At 43.7% G+C, this 14340-nt stretch overlaps 1 protein-coding gene across 7 annotated transcripts in view; it reads right to left on the bottom strand.

Annotated features, from left to right (window-relative positions):
- Nucleotides 1–12980, bottom strand: part of PARP11 (poly(ADP-ribose) polymerase family member 11) — a 35680-nt gene extending 22700 nt beyond the window's left edge. For 4 of the 7 annotated variants that reach the window (XM_059935134.1, XM_059935132.1, XM_059935133.1 and 1 more), the window contains exon 1: nucleotides 12789–12980. In XM_059935134.1, the coding sequence (XP_059791117.1) occupies nucleotides 12789–12806 (18 nt within the window). In that variant the 5' untranslated portion in view covers nucleotides 12807–12980. Of the gene's footprint in view, nucleotides 1–4607; nucleotides 4765–12182; nucleotides 12239–12788 lie in introns of all 7 variants that reach the window. The other 3 variants (XM_059935130.1, XM_059935129.1, XM_059935131.1) reach the window with 3 other exon arrangements.
- Nucleotides 12981–14340: the final 1360 nt, after the last annotated feature.

Here is a 14340-nt window from a genome sequence, read left to right on the forward strand (position 1 = left end):
GTCACTCTGGGAAGAGTGGGCTCCCAACTCCAGCTCCAGTGACACAGGGGTTCTACTGCAGGAGGAAAAGCACATCCTAAGGACAAAGAGATCCATGACTCTGCCTGAGGGGACTGATTCTACGTGTAACGGAGTGTAGAGAACCTCACGTCTAAGAGCATTATCGAAAAAAATGGAAATCTTTGATGAAAAACAATTAAGGAGAGGCCTGAAGGCTCTGATACAAGCAGAATGGCACAGTAGGCAGAAATTTAATATAGAGAACCAGGGACAGCCAAGAAAGCCCTCCTGGGATTATAGTCAACGGTGGGAGTCGGGAAGGCTGTGCACAAGCTCTAGGCGGTATCTACCCAGGAGCGGTCAGAGCAGGTCATGGGGCAGACGTGACAGCATTCCCAAGGCTGCACGCAGACCCATCAACACAGGGGGGTGGCCTCACTGGCACAAGGGGGTTAAACATAACCTCTGACCAAACACTGAGCGAACTATCCTTTCTCCACTGAGTCTTACTTTTATAGAAAATCAGTTGTCTGTTTGTTTGTGGGCCTATTTCTGGACCCTCTATTCTGTTCTAATAAACATTTTCTCTATCTTGATACCAATACTACACTGTAGTGTTAGCACTCCAAATTTATTCTTCTTTTTCAGAAGTGCTTTGGCTAGTCTAGATCTTTTCAATTTTGATTGGGATTGCATAGTGACCTATCTGGAAGAATTGGCATCTCAACAGTATTGAGTATTCCAACCCATGAATGAGGTACATCTCTTGACTTATTTAGGTCTTACTTAACTGTTTCAATGTTTTACAGTTTTCAGTGTACAGTCCTGCATATCACTTATGCAAGATTCACGACTAAGTATTTCATATTTTTGATACCATTGCAAATGGAATTGCATTTTAAATTTCAATTTCTGATTGAATGTTGCTAGTACATAGTGATACACTGATTTTTGGATATGGTTCCTGTATCCAGCAACCTTACTAAACTCACTTATTAGTTCTAGGAGATTTTTGGACATTCCATCAGATTTTCTATAGGCATTAGATAGCTAGCTAGCTAGCTTTACTTCTTTCTTCTAGCATATAGATGCCTGTTATTTCTTTCTCATGCCTTACTGCACTGGTTGTAATCTCCAGTACAATGCTGAATAAAGAACAGGCATTATTTCCTTGTTCCTGATCTTAGTGGGGAAGCATTTGGCCTTTGACTACTAAGTTTGATATTAGATACAGGTATTTTGCAGATGCACCTTGTGTCAGGGGTCCCCAAGACCACTCTCTGGTTCACAAGAACTCACAGGACTCAGAAATTGTTCTACTCATGGTTACAGTTTATTACAGTAAAAATATACAAAGTGAAATAAACACAGGGGAAAAAGTAGGTGGGATGAAGTCCAGAGGAAACCATGTACAAGCTTCCAAGCGGCCCCCCCAAGTGGAGTCACACAGGACACGCTTAATTCTCCCAGCAACCATGTGTGACAAGTGCAAAGTGCTGCCAATCAGGAGTGTTCACCTGAGCCTAGGTGTCCAGGGTTTGTATTGGGAGTTGGTCATGTAAGCCTATAGCGCCTTTGTGAATGACCTCAGCTGCTGAAGTTCCAGATCTCCAGAGGCAAGGAACTCACCATAAATCACACTTCTAGTATAAACTTTCTGGACAGACTGGTGGAGGATGGCTGAAGTTTTCAGGCGTGCAGATACACTCATGAGACAAACCATTCCAGGAGTTCAGTTCTCTGGAGCTAGGCAAAGGACAGTCATAGAAACAGGCCTTTCTTGAGAATGTGCAGGGTTTGAGCAACCGAGGCCTGCTGAGTTAACATTTTCTGCACACCCCGTATCAGGCTGAACAAGTTCTCTTCTTGTCCAAGGTTGCTGAGGGTCTGTATCAGGAATAGATACTGGATTTTGTCAAATGCTTTTTCTGCATGCATTGAAATAATCACACAGTTTTTCATTTTAGTTTGCTTATATAATGAGTTACACTGATTTCTGTTCAAATATTAAACAAACCTTGCATTTTGGGGATAAACATCATTTGATAATGATGCATTAACCTTCTTATATACCGTTAGGTTTGATTTGCAAAAATTTTGTTTAGAATTTTTGCATCTATGTTCATTAGGGATATTGGCCTGTAGTTGTCTTTTAATGTCTTTGACTGGTTTTGGAATTAGGGTAATGCCAGTTTCATAGAGTGAGTTGTGAAGTATTACCTTCGTTTCTATATTCTGAAAGTTTGTGCAGAAAGGTATTATTTCTTCCTTAAATGTTTGTTAGAATTCGCCAGTGAAACCACTGGGCCTAGAGTTTTCTTTGTGGGTAGGCTTTTTCTTTAAATTTAAATTCTTTGGTAGATATTGGGCCATTCATGTGATTTATTTCTTCTTGAGGGAGCTCTGGTAGTTTGTGTCTTACAAAATATGTCCATTTCATCTCAGCTGTCACACTGATTGACATTAAGTTGTTCATAACATTCCATTATTATCCTTTAACGTTTGTAGAATATGTAGTGATATTATCTCTCTCATTCTCAATATCGGTAATTTGTATTCCTCTTTTTCTTTTTCCTTTTGGTTTCATTTTCTCTGTTGTTTTCATTTCAGTGCTTTGCACTCTAAACTTTATTTCTTTGCTCCTGCTTGAGCTTAATTTGCTCTTCTCTCATTTCTTAAGGAGGAAGCTGTGGTCATTGATTTGTGACATTTCTTTTTTGACATAAGCATCAGTATAGCTATAAATTTCCTTCTAAGAACTGTTTTAGCAGCATACCACAAATTTGATATGCTTTTATATGTTCTATTTTCCCTTTTTATTTCTTTGATCAATGGGTTATTTTAGAGCGTGCTATTTATTTACCAATACTTGAGGATTTTACAGATCTTTTTTATTGAATTCTAATTTAATTCCATTTTAATCAGATAGTGTACTTTATAAGACCTGAATTCTTTTAAATGTATTGGGACTCCTTTTATGGCCCAGAATATGGTCTATCTTGTTAAATGTTCTCTGTGTAGTTGAAAAAAGTGTGTACTCAGCTGTTGCTGGTGTACTGGTCTATAAATATTAATTAGGGCAAGTTGGTTGATAATGTTCAAGTCTTCTACATCCTTGCTTATTTCTACCTACTAATTCTATCAATTATTGAGAGAGGAGTATTAAAATCTCCAACTATAATGGGATTTGCCTATTTCTCCTTACAGCTCTATTAGTTTTGCTTCATGTATCTTGACACTCTGTTATTAGGTGTATAAATGTTTAGGATTGTTAGTGATTAACGGACCTCTTTATCATTAGGAAATGACATTCTTTATCACTAATAATATTATCTCTGAAACCTACTTTAATATTAACATACCACGCAAGCTTTCTCTCTAGTGTTAGCACTGTATATCTCTATTTATCCTACTTGTGTCTTTACATTCAATGTGTGTTTCTTGTAGACAACTTACAGTTGGGTCCTGCTTTCTAATCCAATCTGACAATCTGCCTTCTAATTGGGGTGTTTAGAGCATTTATTTTGGTATGATTATTGATATGGTTAGGTTTAAGTTTATCATCTTGCTTGGTCCCATCTGTTCTTTGCTCCCCTTATCATATACCTTCTTTTCGGGATTTCACTTTATCTCCTTTGGTGGCTTATAACTCTTTGTGTGTCTACACACACTGTTTATTTCTTCACTTTCCATGCATGCCAAAACCCACTCTAATTTAGCTTTCTAGCTTCTGGGCTAATATCTTCCACCACCATCTCTCTCTCTCTCTCCCACACACACACACACACACAAGGAGGCGCTTGCTAGGATCTCCAATGAGCTTCAAGTTACCAAATCCTATGCACTTTTATCAGACCTTGTCTTATTTGACCTCTCAGTAACATTTCACAGTTTACCCACTGTCCTGCGTTACTTTTTTCTTGGTTTCCATTAAATCACTCTCTCCAGATCATCTTAGATTTCTGGCCACAAACTCTCCATCCTCTGCAACTTTACTTCGGTTCAGCCTATAACTTGTAGGTTACTGGGGCTCAGTCTTAGCCCTTTTTTGTCTTTCTCAGCATCTTTAAAACATGCTCCTCAAGAATTAGGAAGTAGTTCAAAGGTATTTTTCACAGAAAAAAAGTAATGAAAGAAATTTGATCACATACAGTTTGCAAAGCTGAAATATAAGATTAATTACAATTTTCACAAAAATCCTTTTATTTTCATAACACCTCAATATGTTCAGTCTGTGTTACTGAGTTCATATCAGCTAGTGTTCAGCAAATACAATGGTGTAAAACCAAATAAATTTTCACATAATCTTCTAACAGAGCCCCAAGTCAATTTGCTTTGTTGATAAGGATAGAGAAGCGACCAAGACTAAAGGGGCATTACCCAGCTAAAACAGGTAAAAGTCTGAATATTGCTGAGAAGCTGTCAATCCAAATTTAATGCCCAATTTAATTGTTGTTACAAAAAAAATAAACAAACTATTAACAAAATTTCTTTATTAAATGACTCTGTTGGAAGTCACATCTTATCAATGGCACATGACATAGAAAAGCAATTATTATCACTTGAGTGTTTCAACATGTGTTTAGTTTTAAAACTGAACAAACTACCTGAGCAAAAATACAAATCCGTTCTTGCAGTACACGTAGTATGTAACGGGGTAGAAATACTCCACAACTTTTTGTTCTGCTTGTGGGTGGAAGCTCACGGTACAAGGGAAGTCAGTTTTCATTCAGGCGGTGATATTTCTGTGAGCTGTGACACGGGCTGAAAAAGGTGCAATCCATTCAAAACTGACAGAGCATGAGCTATACGAATAGCAAGGAAAGGTGCGGCTGGGTTCCTAAAAGATGTTTTAAACATCTGGGACAGTCAGAAGGCACCAACGTGCCTCCTGATTGTAGCCGAGTGTGGAAGGAAACAGTGAAAACTGAATACCAGCAAATCTTGACAACTCAGAGTACGTGCTCTCAGATGCTGAGGAAAGCAATGGCAGTGTGTGCAAGATTACTCTTCCCACCTAAGTTTACTAGCTGCCAAGGACAGAAGTGCTGACAAGAGTTTCTGAAAGGAGGGATGAGATAAAAACGTTTCTTCATGATGCTAATAATACCAATGGTCATTCTTGATTTCCAGAGGCCTGCTGAAGTGGATGCTGAAATACAGTCAGCATCATAAATACCTGGAACCTACTATTTCAAGGCCAAAATACCCCAAATTTTCATGCTGAGAGTAAGACACCAGATTTCCCAAAGTCAGCAAACTATGCTGCAAATGGCTCAGTGGCTAGGCTGTGATTTCTTCCCGGAATCTGATGGTTTTCTTTACTCATCAGAGAGTGAGACTGACTTTACTATTGTGGCTGTATAAAGAACACAGCCAACGCTACAAGAAAACATGAACAGATATTTTCCGGAGACTGAAGTAGTCCCAGAATCCATTCGCTCCCTGCTTCCAAACATTCCGGCTGGTTGAAACATCCACCCCTACAGTTAGTTAATATTATAAGTGTATCAATTTGGCAACTGACAGAGCACTAGGAATAGTCTTCAGGGACTAGGAAGAGTCCCAGAATTCCCATAATTTCTCAGTCTGTGTTTTCTCTTGTTATTCCAAAACATCTAACAGGGCCAGCAAACACTAGTTGCAAATCTTGACAATCTATAATTACAGCATGAGATTTCCTATTTTAATAGAAATATAGGGTAAAAAATTCAAGTGTCTGGGTCTAACCTACATCTCAAGCTACCTATCAAGTTAGATACTTTGTAAGAGGCTGCAAAAATGTCATCTTTTTAACAGTAAAAACATTATTCATTTTTAAAATACGTAATATAAACAATAAAATATTGTTTAAAATTGGTGATCTGCATGGGTGCTGAAAATCTGAGAAACACTGCCCTAGGGATCTCACTTGCTCCCAAGATTTTAAAAGCCGTCTGTCTATACAGGCTGAGGCCATAAATGGCCATTTCTAGCCCAGCCTTCTCCTCTGAGCTCCACTCACTTATCCAACTGCCCCTTTGACTTTTTACTTGAATGCCTCACAGGCACATTAAACCTATCACAGGCCCCAAACCAAACTCCTGGTCCCCTCCACATCTCCCCCTTTCCCAGTCTCCCCATCTCAGGGAAAGTGGCCCTTCTTCCCGGCTGCCTGTGCCAGGAACCCAGCCTCCATCACTCAAAGTGCAGCCTGGGTTGACCCACTCCTCTCTCTCCCCCGCTTAGTCCAAGCCCCCTTCACCCTCACCCTGGACTACACTGTACGTTCCTAAGTGTCTTTGAACAGACCTCCTGATGCTCCCTGTGTGAGCTTTTAATCGCTGCTGGAACAAATTACCACCAACGTAGTGGCTTAAAGGAACACAATTTCTTATGTTACAGTTCTGCTGAAGTCTGACGTGGCACTCACCGGACTAAAATCAACTAGCGATTCCTGTCTGGAGGCTGTCGGCTGGGGGGGGGCGTGGGCGGGAATCTATTTCCTTGGCTTTTCCTGCTTCTAGAAGCTTATCACATTCCTTGTTTCGTGGTCCCCTTCATCTCCAAAGCCAGCAACCTTGTATATCTTTGTTGTTTTTAATTCATTTTTATTGGATTAGAGTTGCTTTACAATGCTGTGTTAGTTTCTACTGTACAGCAAAGTGAATCAGCTGTACATATACATATATCCCCTCTTTTTTGGCTTTCCTTCCCATTTAGGTCACCACAGAGCACCGAGTAGAGTTCCCTGTGCTATACAGTAGGTTCTCATTAGTTATCTATTTTATACATAGTATCAGTAGTGTATATATGTCAACCCAATCTCCCAGTTCCCCCCCGCCCTTGGCATCTTTGATTATCCTCCCATCCTCACATCGACTCACTTCTGTCTGCATCTTCTAAGGATACTTTTAAGGACCCTTGTGATTCCACTGGGTCCACCTGGATAATCCAAGGTAATCTCCCTGTCAGTAGTCGGCTGATCAGCAGTCTTAACGTCCCTTTGCTCTGGGACCGAACACATTCCCAGTTCCCAGTGACGCAGACACGGTTATCTGTGGCAGGCCATCATCTGCCTCGTACACTCTCTAATAAATAACTCGTGTTCCACACAGCAGCGACAATGATCTTTTTCAAAACGCAAGTATGTTCATGTCACTTCCTGTGTAAAACACTTCGATGGCCCCCACTCCTCCAAGGATAAGGTTCAAACCCTAAACATGTGCCACAAAGCCACACATGGCCTGTTCCTACCTACCTGCTGGCCCTAACTCCTGGTTCACCGCATTCCAGCCACACACGGCTTCGCTCACAAGCTCCTTTCTGCCTCGGGGCCTTTGCTCAGGCTGTTTCTGCTGTCTGAACAGCCCTCCTCCCCTCCCACCCAGCCTTTACGTGGCTAACTCTTGCTCAATCCCTCAGATCTCTGTAGAAGTACTTTCACTGGGTGGCCTGACCTGATCTCCAAGTCCAGCACTAGCTCCTCCTATTACACGTCATCGTACTTTTTCTTTCAGAGCTTCTACTACAATTGGAGCTCAATGTTACTGTGTAACTATCGGCTTAATGTCGCCACCCTGCGCAGACTGCAAACCGGTGTGGGCTGGGCCTATTCTGCTCTGCTCACCACTGTAAACCCTTGGATTCAGAGCTGACTGGTTTATAGTAGGTGCTAAATAAATACATAAGTGCCCTCAGACGTTATTTCCAAAGCAGGTCTAACTCTTAAGAGGGGGAGCTGCATGAGCCAAAGACCTCGGCATCCTGCTTGAGCATCAGGCCAGGCGGGCCACAATGGGCAAACTGCCTCACCCCATCCCTCAGGCCTCAACCACAAACACGTGTCTCCAGCCTGCTTCCCAAACTCTGTTTTGTCCCCTGATACCAAAAACTACTAGACTCATTCCTTAGCCTTGTGCAGCACCCGCCACGCCAACCCTGGAAAGGCCACAGTATTTCTCTCCTCCTGCTCGTGGGCTGCATCACTAGAAAAGTTCCAAACGCACAGGAGATGGTGTCACAAAAACGTCAAGGTTTCCTGCAGTTCGAGAACCCTTCCTTTAGCTCTGAGTCCCTGTGACTCTCCCACAGGGTCTTTTCTACTCACTTTAAAGCCTAGATCCTAAGTTGGACTGGGAAGAGTATCTGTTCTGGAGCCAGAAAGTTCTGGGTTTAGAACCTGGCTGTCCTCATTCAGAAAGTGCACCCAACTTTGAGCCTTAGTCTCACCGCTAAAAAAGAGAACAATAATTTATAAATCCCCACCTCAGAGGTACTGGATGACCCCATACTCTATTTAGACTGACCCCAGCCACCAAACACTGGCACGTCACACTCCTCTGTCAGCTCAGCTAAACCCACTGCTAGAACAATTACAAAGAACGCCAAGAAGATAAAGCTGTCAGTTATGAACCTGTGAGTGTACGCTGGCCCTAAGAACACATCTTCATAGACACTACATTCTCTAGAACTTTCACTGCCAGGAACACATCCTACCTCTGTCCCCCTCCAGCCCGAAGGTACGCCTATAGAACATACTGCCTCTTCAGACAGGCTGTCGCACAGATGCCAGCTGCTGTCCTCGCAGCGCCCCACCCTCATCCTCTCGCGATGTCCTCACCGAGACGACCACGGGACATGCACTTTGTCCACGTCACTCCTCCATCCAAGCTGTAGTGGCCATTCTCTCACTTCCATGGCCGTTGGCCATGTTGCTTCCTCTGCCCTTCCCGCAAGACCACTTCTGGGACTTGGACACCTAGCTCAAGTGTAACTTGCTTCAACAAACCTTCCCAGGCCCCCAGACACCCTCTGGTAACACTGTCCCCACTCAAACTGTATCTCCAGGCCCTGGAGGGCACGCTATGACTTGGTCCAGGTTTGCCCTGCTCCTCCCTAGTGCCTGGAATGGTGTTTTCCAGACAATAGATGTTTATTCAGTGTTTGTTGACTGACTGCGTGAAATAATGACTCATGACTGAGGGAGCTGGATTTAGACATACTGACTTTGAACTCTCGGAGGGACAACCAGTAGAGCTGTCCGTCACCCAGTTCAGAAAGGGGGTCAGGACTAAAGATGTACATTTGGCAGGCAGAGTCACTAAAGAGGTATCTGAAGCCTTGGGGCTCACCAAAAAAGGATGTGCCGAGAGAAGAAAAAGCTTAAGGTGGCACATTTCAGGGGCAGAAGAAGGCAGTGCAGCTCACCCAAGATTACGATTCAAGGATGAAGCACAGAAAGGAGAAGCAATCCAAAGGAATACAGTCCCAGGAAATCAAAAAAAGAGAGTTTTGAGAAAACCTCCAGTGGCATTACTGTTGCAAATTGACAGAAGAGAGGGAGGTGTGCAGGTGGCCGCTGTGCGTGGTGATTCGAAAACTCTTGGTGACCCCCTAGCAAGTGCAGGTGCTGGGGCAGAGGCGGGGCTGGGGGTGCTGAGGTCTGAGTACGAAGGGCAAGTGTAAGACTATTCTCTCAAGAGGCTGGACAGAGGAAGGAGGGAATCATAGTGCCAAGGGAGCGTGGAAGCAGCTGTGAATATAAAACAACAGAGAAAAGGGAGGCTCAGCGGGTAAAGCGCTGGACCAACGCTATCACTGCCCCGACCCAGCGGCAGGGTGGTGGCGGAGAGGACACGGGTGCTAAACGACTCTGTGGCTCACCCACCTGCGAGATCTGGGGGAAGTCACTTCCTTCTCCCTTAGCTAACTCATTAGATTGTTCTAATCATATGAATTAATAAGCGGAAAGGAACTCTGAAGAATTTATCACTCTTCACAAAGTAAGGTCCTATCACTGCAACAGATGATTTGTTATCGAAACAGATGTTTGTCATTTTTCATTTTCTATTGTCAGAGAGAAACTGAAACTCCCTCCTATGTAATGCTGATACTGACTCCATTTCCTGCAAAAAGGGGGAAGACAGCGGCAAAGAGGGGGAAGACAGCAGCAAAGAGACAGAAAAAGGCAGGGCGAAGTCAGGGTACACAGAGTCAAGGCAGTGACGGCATCCCATCCAACTCCTTCCTACAGATCTGCCATTTTCCTACACTGGGGGACGTAAGCCCAGGGCCACCTGCCCCGGGTGGGTGGAGAACTGCCAGGATTTCACACCAGAACTGAGTGCCTGCTGCCCTGTCAACCTGCTTCTGCCTCGGCAGGGACCTCAAGGGGCCTGGTCGGTGAAAGGCTTGAACGGAATCATCACTGACCTCGTGACTGTCTTGAAAAATAAAATAAAATGGTGCACTGAGATAAAGTTTATTTATAGCTCCTTGGTTATCTTGTTTTGGGTTCCCCCGCCCAAGAAAATGTTCCAAGTTCAATGGTGATTTTCCATACTCAAACCATGTCATGGAGACTTCCCACGTAGAAGGGGCGACTGCTTCTGAGCATTATCATGGCCAGAGTCAGTGTAGTATTTCCTCAAAACACTTGCGAGCGGAATACAGTATCACACAGAAGGCGTATTTGCAAGAGGAGATAAATTTGCAGATCACAGGTGGCATATCAAAGTCATGGAAGCTACTAAAAAAATACAGGGAGAAACTAGCAGAAGTCTTCAGTTAAAGCAGTCCTCTATGGCCTTCCTCCACAAAGCAGAATTTATTGTATCATTCAATAGAAAGAAATGGTAAACAGTAATTTAAATTGGTGGGTAATACAAAAGTCATCTGTATTTATCTTTAGGATGCACTGTGGGTTTTTTTTTTATCTTTCCAATTGTGTTTGGCTTCGAGAAGCATTAAAATTAATTTTCATTCCACGAGCACAGCTGGACAGACTATTCAGATGCCTCTTCTATTCAAAGAAACTAACAAATTACAAGAGGAAATCCATATGCAGAATGTTCACTGTACTTTTACAATATGAAACTGCCCTTATTGACAACATTCATACGCTCAGAGGAAGAAAAACAGTACCGGTAAGAAAACACAGGAGCATTAAGATCTATCAGAGCAGTGTGATAAGGGTCAAAAGAAGAATGTGGGCTTGTAGGTGGAAGGTTCACCACTATTAACAAAAGGCAGTCTGCTCTACTGAAATCAAGCAAAATCATTAGGGAGATTTCAGAGAAAACCAAGCCTTCCTTCCAAAGAAGTGAGATAATGCTATAACAAAGCAAATATATGAGATACTCATTAATGCCTTTATAATCCTCACAAACACATGAGTGATCCAATAGCCAGTTCTGATGTATATGTGATGGAGGAGGGAGAATGAACCACGGGAGCAAAGGACTCTTCCTAGTATTGATGCAATCACTTTGTTAATTCAGTGGATATTTACTGAGTGCCTACTGTATGTCTGGCTCTGTTCCCTAGTCTGAGGATACCGTAGTAAACAAAACAGACAAAAATCTCTGCCCATATGGAGCTTCTAACACGGTGAAGGACTTAAGACATGTGACTTTGGGCAAGACATGTACTTGGATGACTAAAGGGCATGTTATGGAGAAACCAGGAAGGAGAAGGACTGCCAATAAAAACTGAATACAACACAAACACACACATACACACATATAATAATAGAAAATGAAACTTACTGATGACAGATAGTGAAACTGAATATATAAGCAGAGAGCACATTCTCACAATTTGAAATTATTTTTGCTAAGATCAAAACCCAGCAATTACTTTCCTCTGATGTGGCCTTAAAGGATTGTATGTTTGAACCAAAAAAAAAAAAGTGGGGGGGGGGAGGCTCTTATATGATGACCATCGCTATTCGATGGCCTGGGATGTAACCATGATACACAACCAAAAAAATCCAGACCAACAGACTAGTTTCTACCGGGTAAAACCGTAAAAACAGAAGCAAATTTACTGACAAACTCTCTAACTTATCTGGAAATATATGCCAGGAATGGAAAAAAAAAGAAGTAATGATTACAGCAAAGGAGTTACTGCAAATATGGAAACAGGGTTATTAAACTAAATTTAGGAAGTTATCTCAGCACGTGGGGTAGTTGCACATATTTAGGCCAACAATATGCTGATACGTGATTCTGCCATTTTTCCAGTCAACTCAAAGGCGTAAATAGTGTCTATTTGCCGTGTAACTAGGCGATTTCACCTCTAACGGGAGATTAATGGAATACTCTTGGCAAGCGGATTCCACTCTTTGAAGGCTGCATATTAAATAAATGAATGTACAAAAGCAAGGTAAACAAAAATGCATGCAGACACAATGCAAATACCGGAGGGAGACACAAGACTTGCAGTGGAAAAGCTCCAGGTCATCAGTTTCTGTCCACTGGAAAAAAAAAAATCTAAGAACCTCACCACCTAGAGGCTTAGAACACACGCTCGACCACCCCAGTTTTCCATGGCTGTCCACCAGGAAGGGAAAAGGAGCCCCGGCGGTTCCCCTTAGGCCCATTTCAGGACCCGGAGGGCGAGTCCCCTCGCTTTGGACGGGGATGGGGGTGGGGCTGGCGGGTACACCTGAGCCTAAGTCAGTCACAGGTCCGAAGCCTAGGAACTCCAGCCAGAGAGCAAAACGCCAAGTTTACAAAGACGGTGGAGGGACGGGGGCGGAGAAACCACAGCGAGTCCAATCACTGGGATGGGACAGCCGCACGGCGCTGGGGACCCACCGAGCCGTCTCTCACTACTCGCAAGGCGGCTGCCCGAGCCGCCGGGGCCGGGGCCTTCGCGTCCCCGGAACTCAACAGCCGGTCGGCGCGGCCTGGGAGGGTGGGGGGCGGGGGGTGGGGGGTGGGGGGCGTAGTTCCCGGGAACCCCGCCCGTCCTCTCCCGTCAACCCCGCCCATCGGTCCGCCCCGTCCCGCCCGGCTACTCACCGGATTCGCTTCCCACATAACGGTGGCGAAATCGAGCGGAGAGAGCCTGGCGGAAGGGGCTGGCCGCGGGGCCGGGGTGCTGGGTTTTTCCCGAGGGCCCGGGGTGCGAAAGGACGGAGAGGCAACCTCCACGCCAGCCTCCCCGTCACAAACCGGCGTCTTCGAACCCCCTCGAACCTCCCGACTTCCGGCCGAAGCCGGCCAACCAGCGCCAGCCCCGCCCCGCCCCGCCCCCGGAAGCTCCCCCCCGCCCCTGCCTCTCCCTTCCGGCCTCGGCGCGGAGTGGGCGGGGCCTGTGAGGGTCTGGGTCGTAATGCGGTTGTTAAAGGGCTACCAGTCCAGCCACCCTCCGGGGCTGCATCCCTTCTGCAAAGTCCCCTCCAAGTGATCCTCAAGCCTCGATATTTATTGATGACCTCCGATACTTATTGATCACCGTATAGGGAGTGTAGTGGCCAAGAGGCAGACAGGCCTGGGAATTAATAGCCTGTGGGACAAGCTTCCGACTCGGTTTCCTCGTGCTCAGAATGGAGGTGATAATAATAGTATCTAAGGGTGTGGTGTGATCAGAAGGCACCTAGCATGGTGTTTGGTATACAGTAAGTGCTCAATGAGTGACGGTTATTTGCCAGACACTGACACTGTGCTAGGCTCTGCAACGAGCAAGAGTGACCCATATGCAGTCCTCATGGAGCTTAGAGTCTAGAGAAAAAAGTGAGAAGTAATTTAGATAAAATTAAAAGGTGCAGGATGGTCTACAGGTAGTATGGCAAGTACAGGGTTCTTTGAGAGGGTGCCTACCTAGGACAGGGTGTCTGCCGCCCCCCAGTCCAACCCCCCCACCAAGAAGTTTAAGCCAAAACTTCAAGGATGCCCTCCTATTGAAGTTACCTGAGCTACAAAAGGGGAAGAATCTTCCAGGCAAAGAAGTACCATCTACCCATAGGAAATGAAAAAGGAACAGTTTAAGCTCCTTCTGAATTTTTCTACACCTCCACACATTAAAATTTTTTTACTTGATCAAAGAATACCTACAGATTTTTTCACCTACTATGATATAGATATCTTTCATTCCAATATGTAGAGTAATTCTATTTCAAAGTAGTGGGGAAAGAAAGGATTATTCGAGAAGTGATACTGGAGCAACTGGCTTAGCATTTGGCAAAAATTAAAGAGGGAAAAAAAAGGTAAAGTGAAGATCCCTATCCCAATCCATTTACCAGAATAAATTAGAGAGTGCAAATTTACACACTATTCTTTTATTTTTTTTAAAGATTTATTATTTATTTATTTATTTATTTTTGGCTGTATTGGGTCTTAGTTGCTCACACACTATTCTTGAGTCTAGTTTGGCAATATGTAACAAAATTTGAAATTTCCATAATCTTTTATTAAACAATTCCATTTCTAGGAACTAATTTCAAGAAGGTAAATAGACAAATGTACACAATAATCTGTACAAGAATGTTTATTGCTATATATTTTGGAATAGTAAAAAATTGAAAACGACTTAACTATCACAATGGATTATTTCAAGTGTATATGTGTGTAA

This window comes from Balaenoptera ricei, chromosome 10 (genome assembly GCF_028023285.1).
Source record: "Balaenoptera ricei isolate mBalRic1 chromosome 10, mBalRic1.hap2, whole genome shotgun sequence".
Classification (NCBI taxonomy): Eukaryota; Metazoa; Chordata; class Mammalia; order Artiodactyla; family Balaenopteridae; genus Balaenoptera; species Balaenoptera ricei.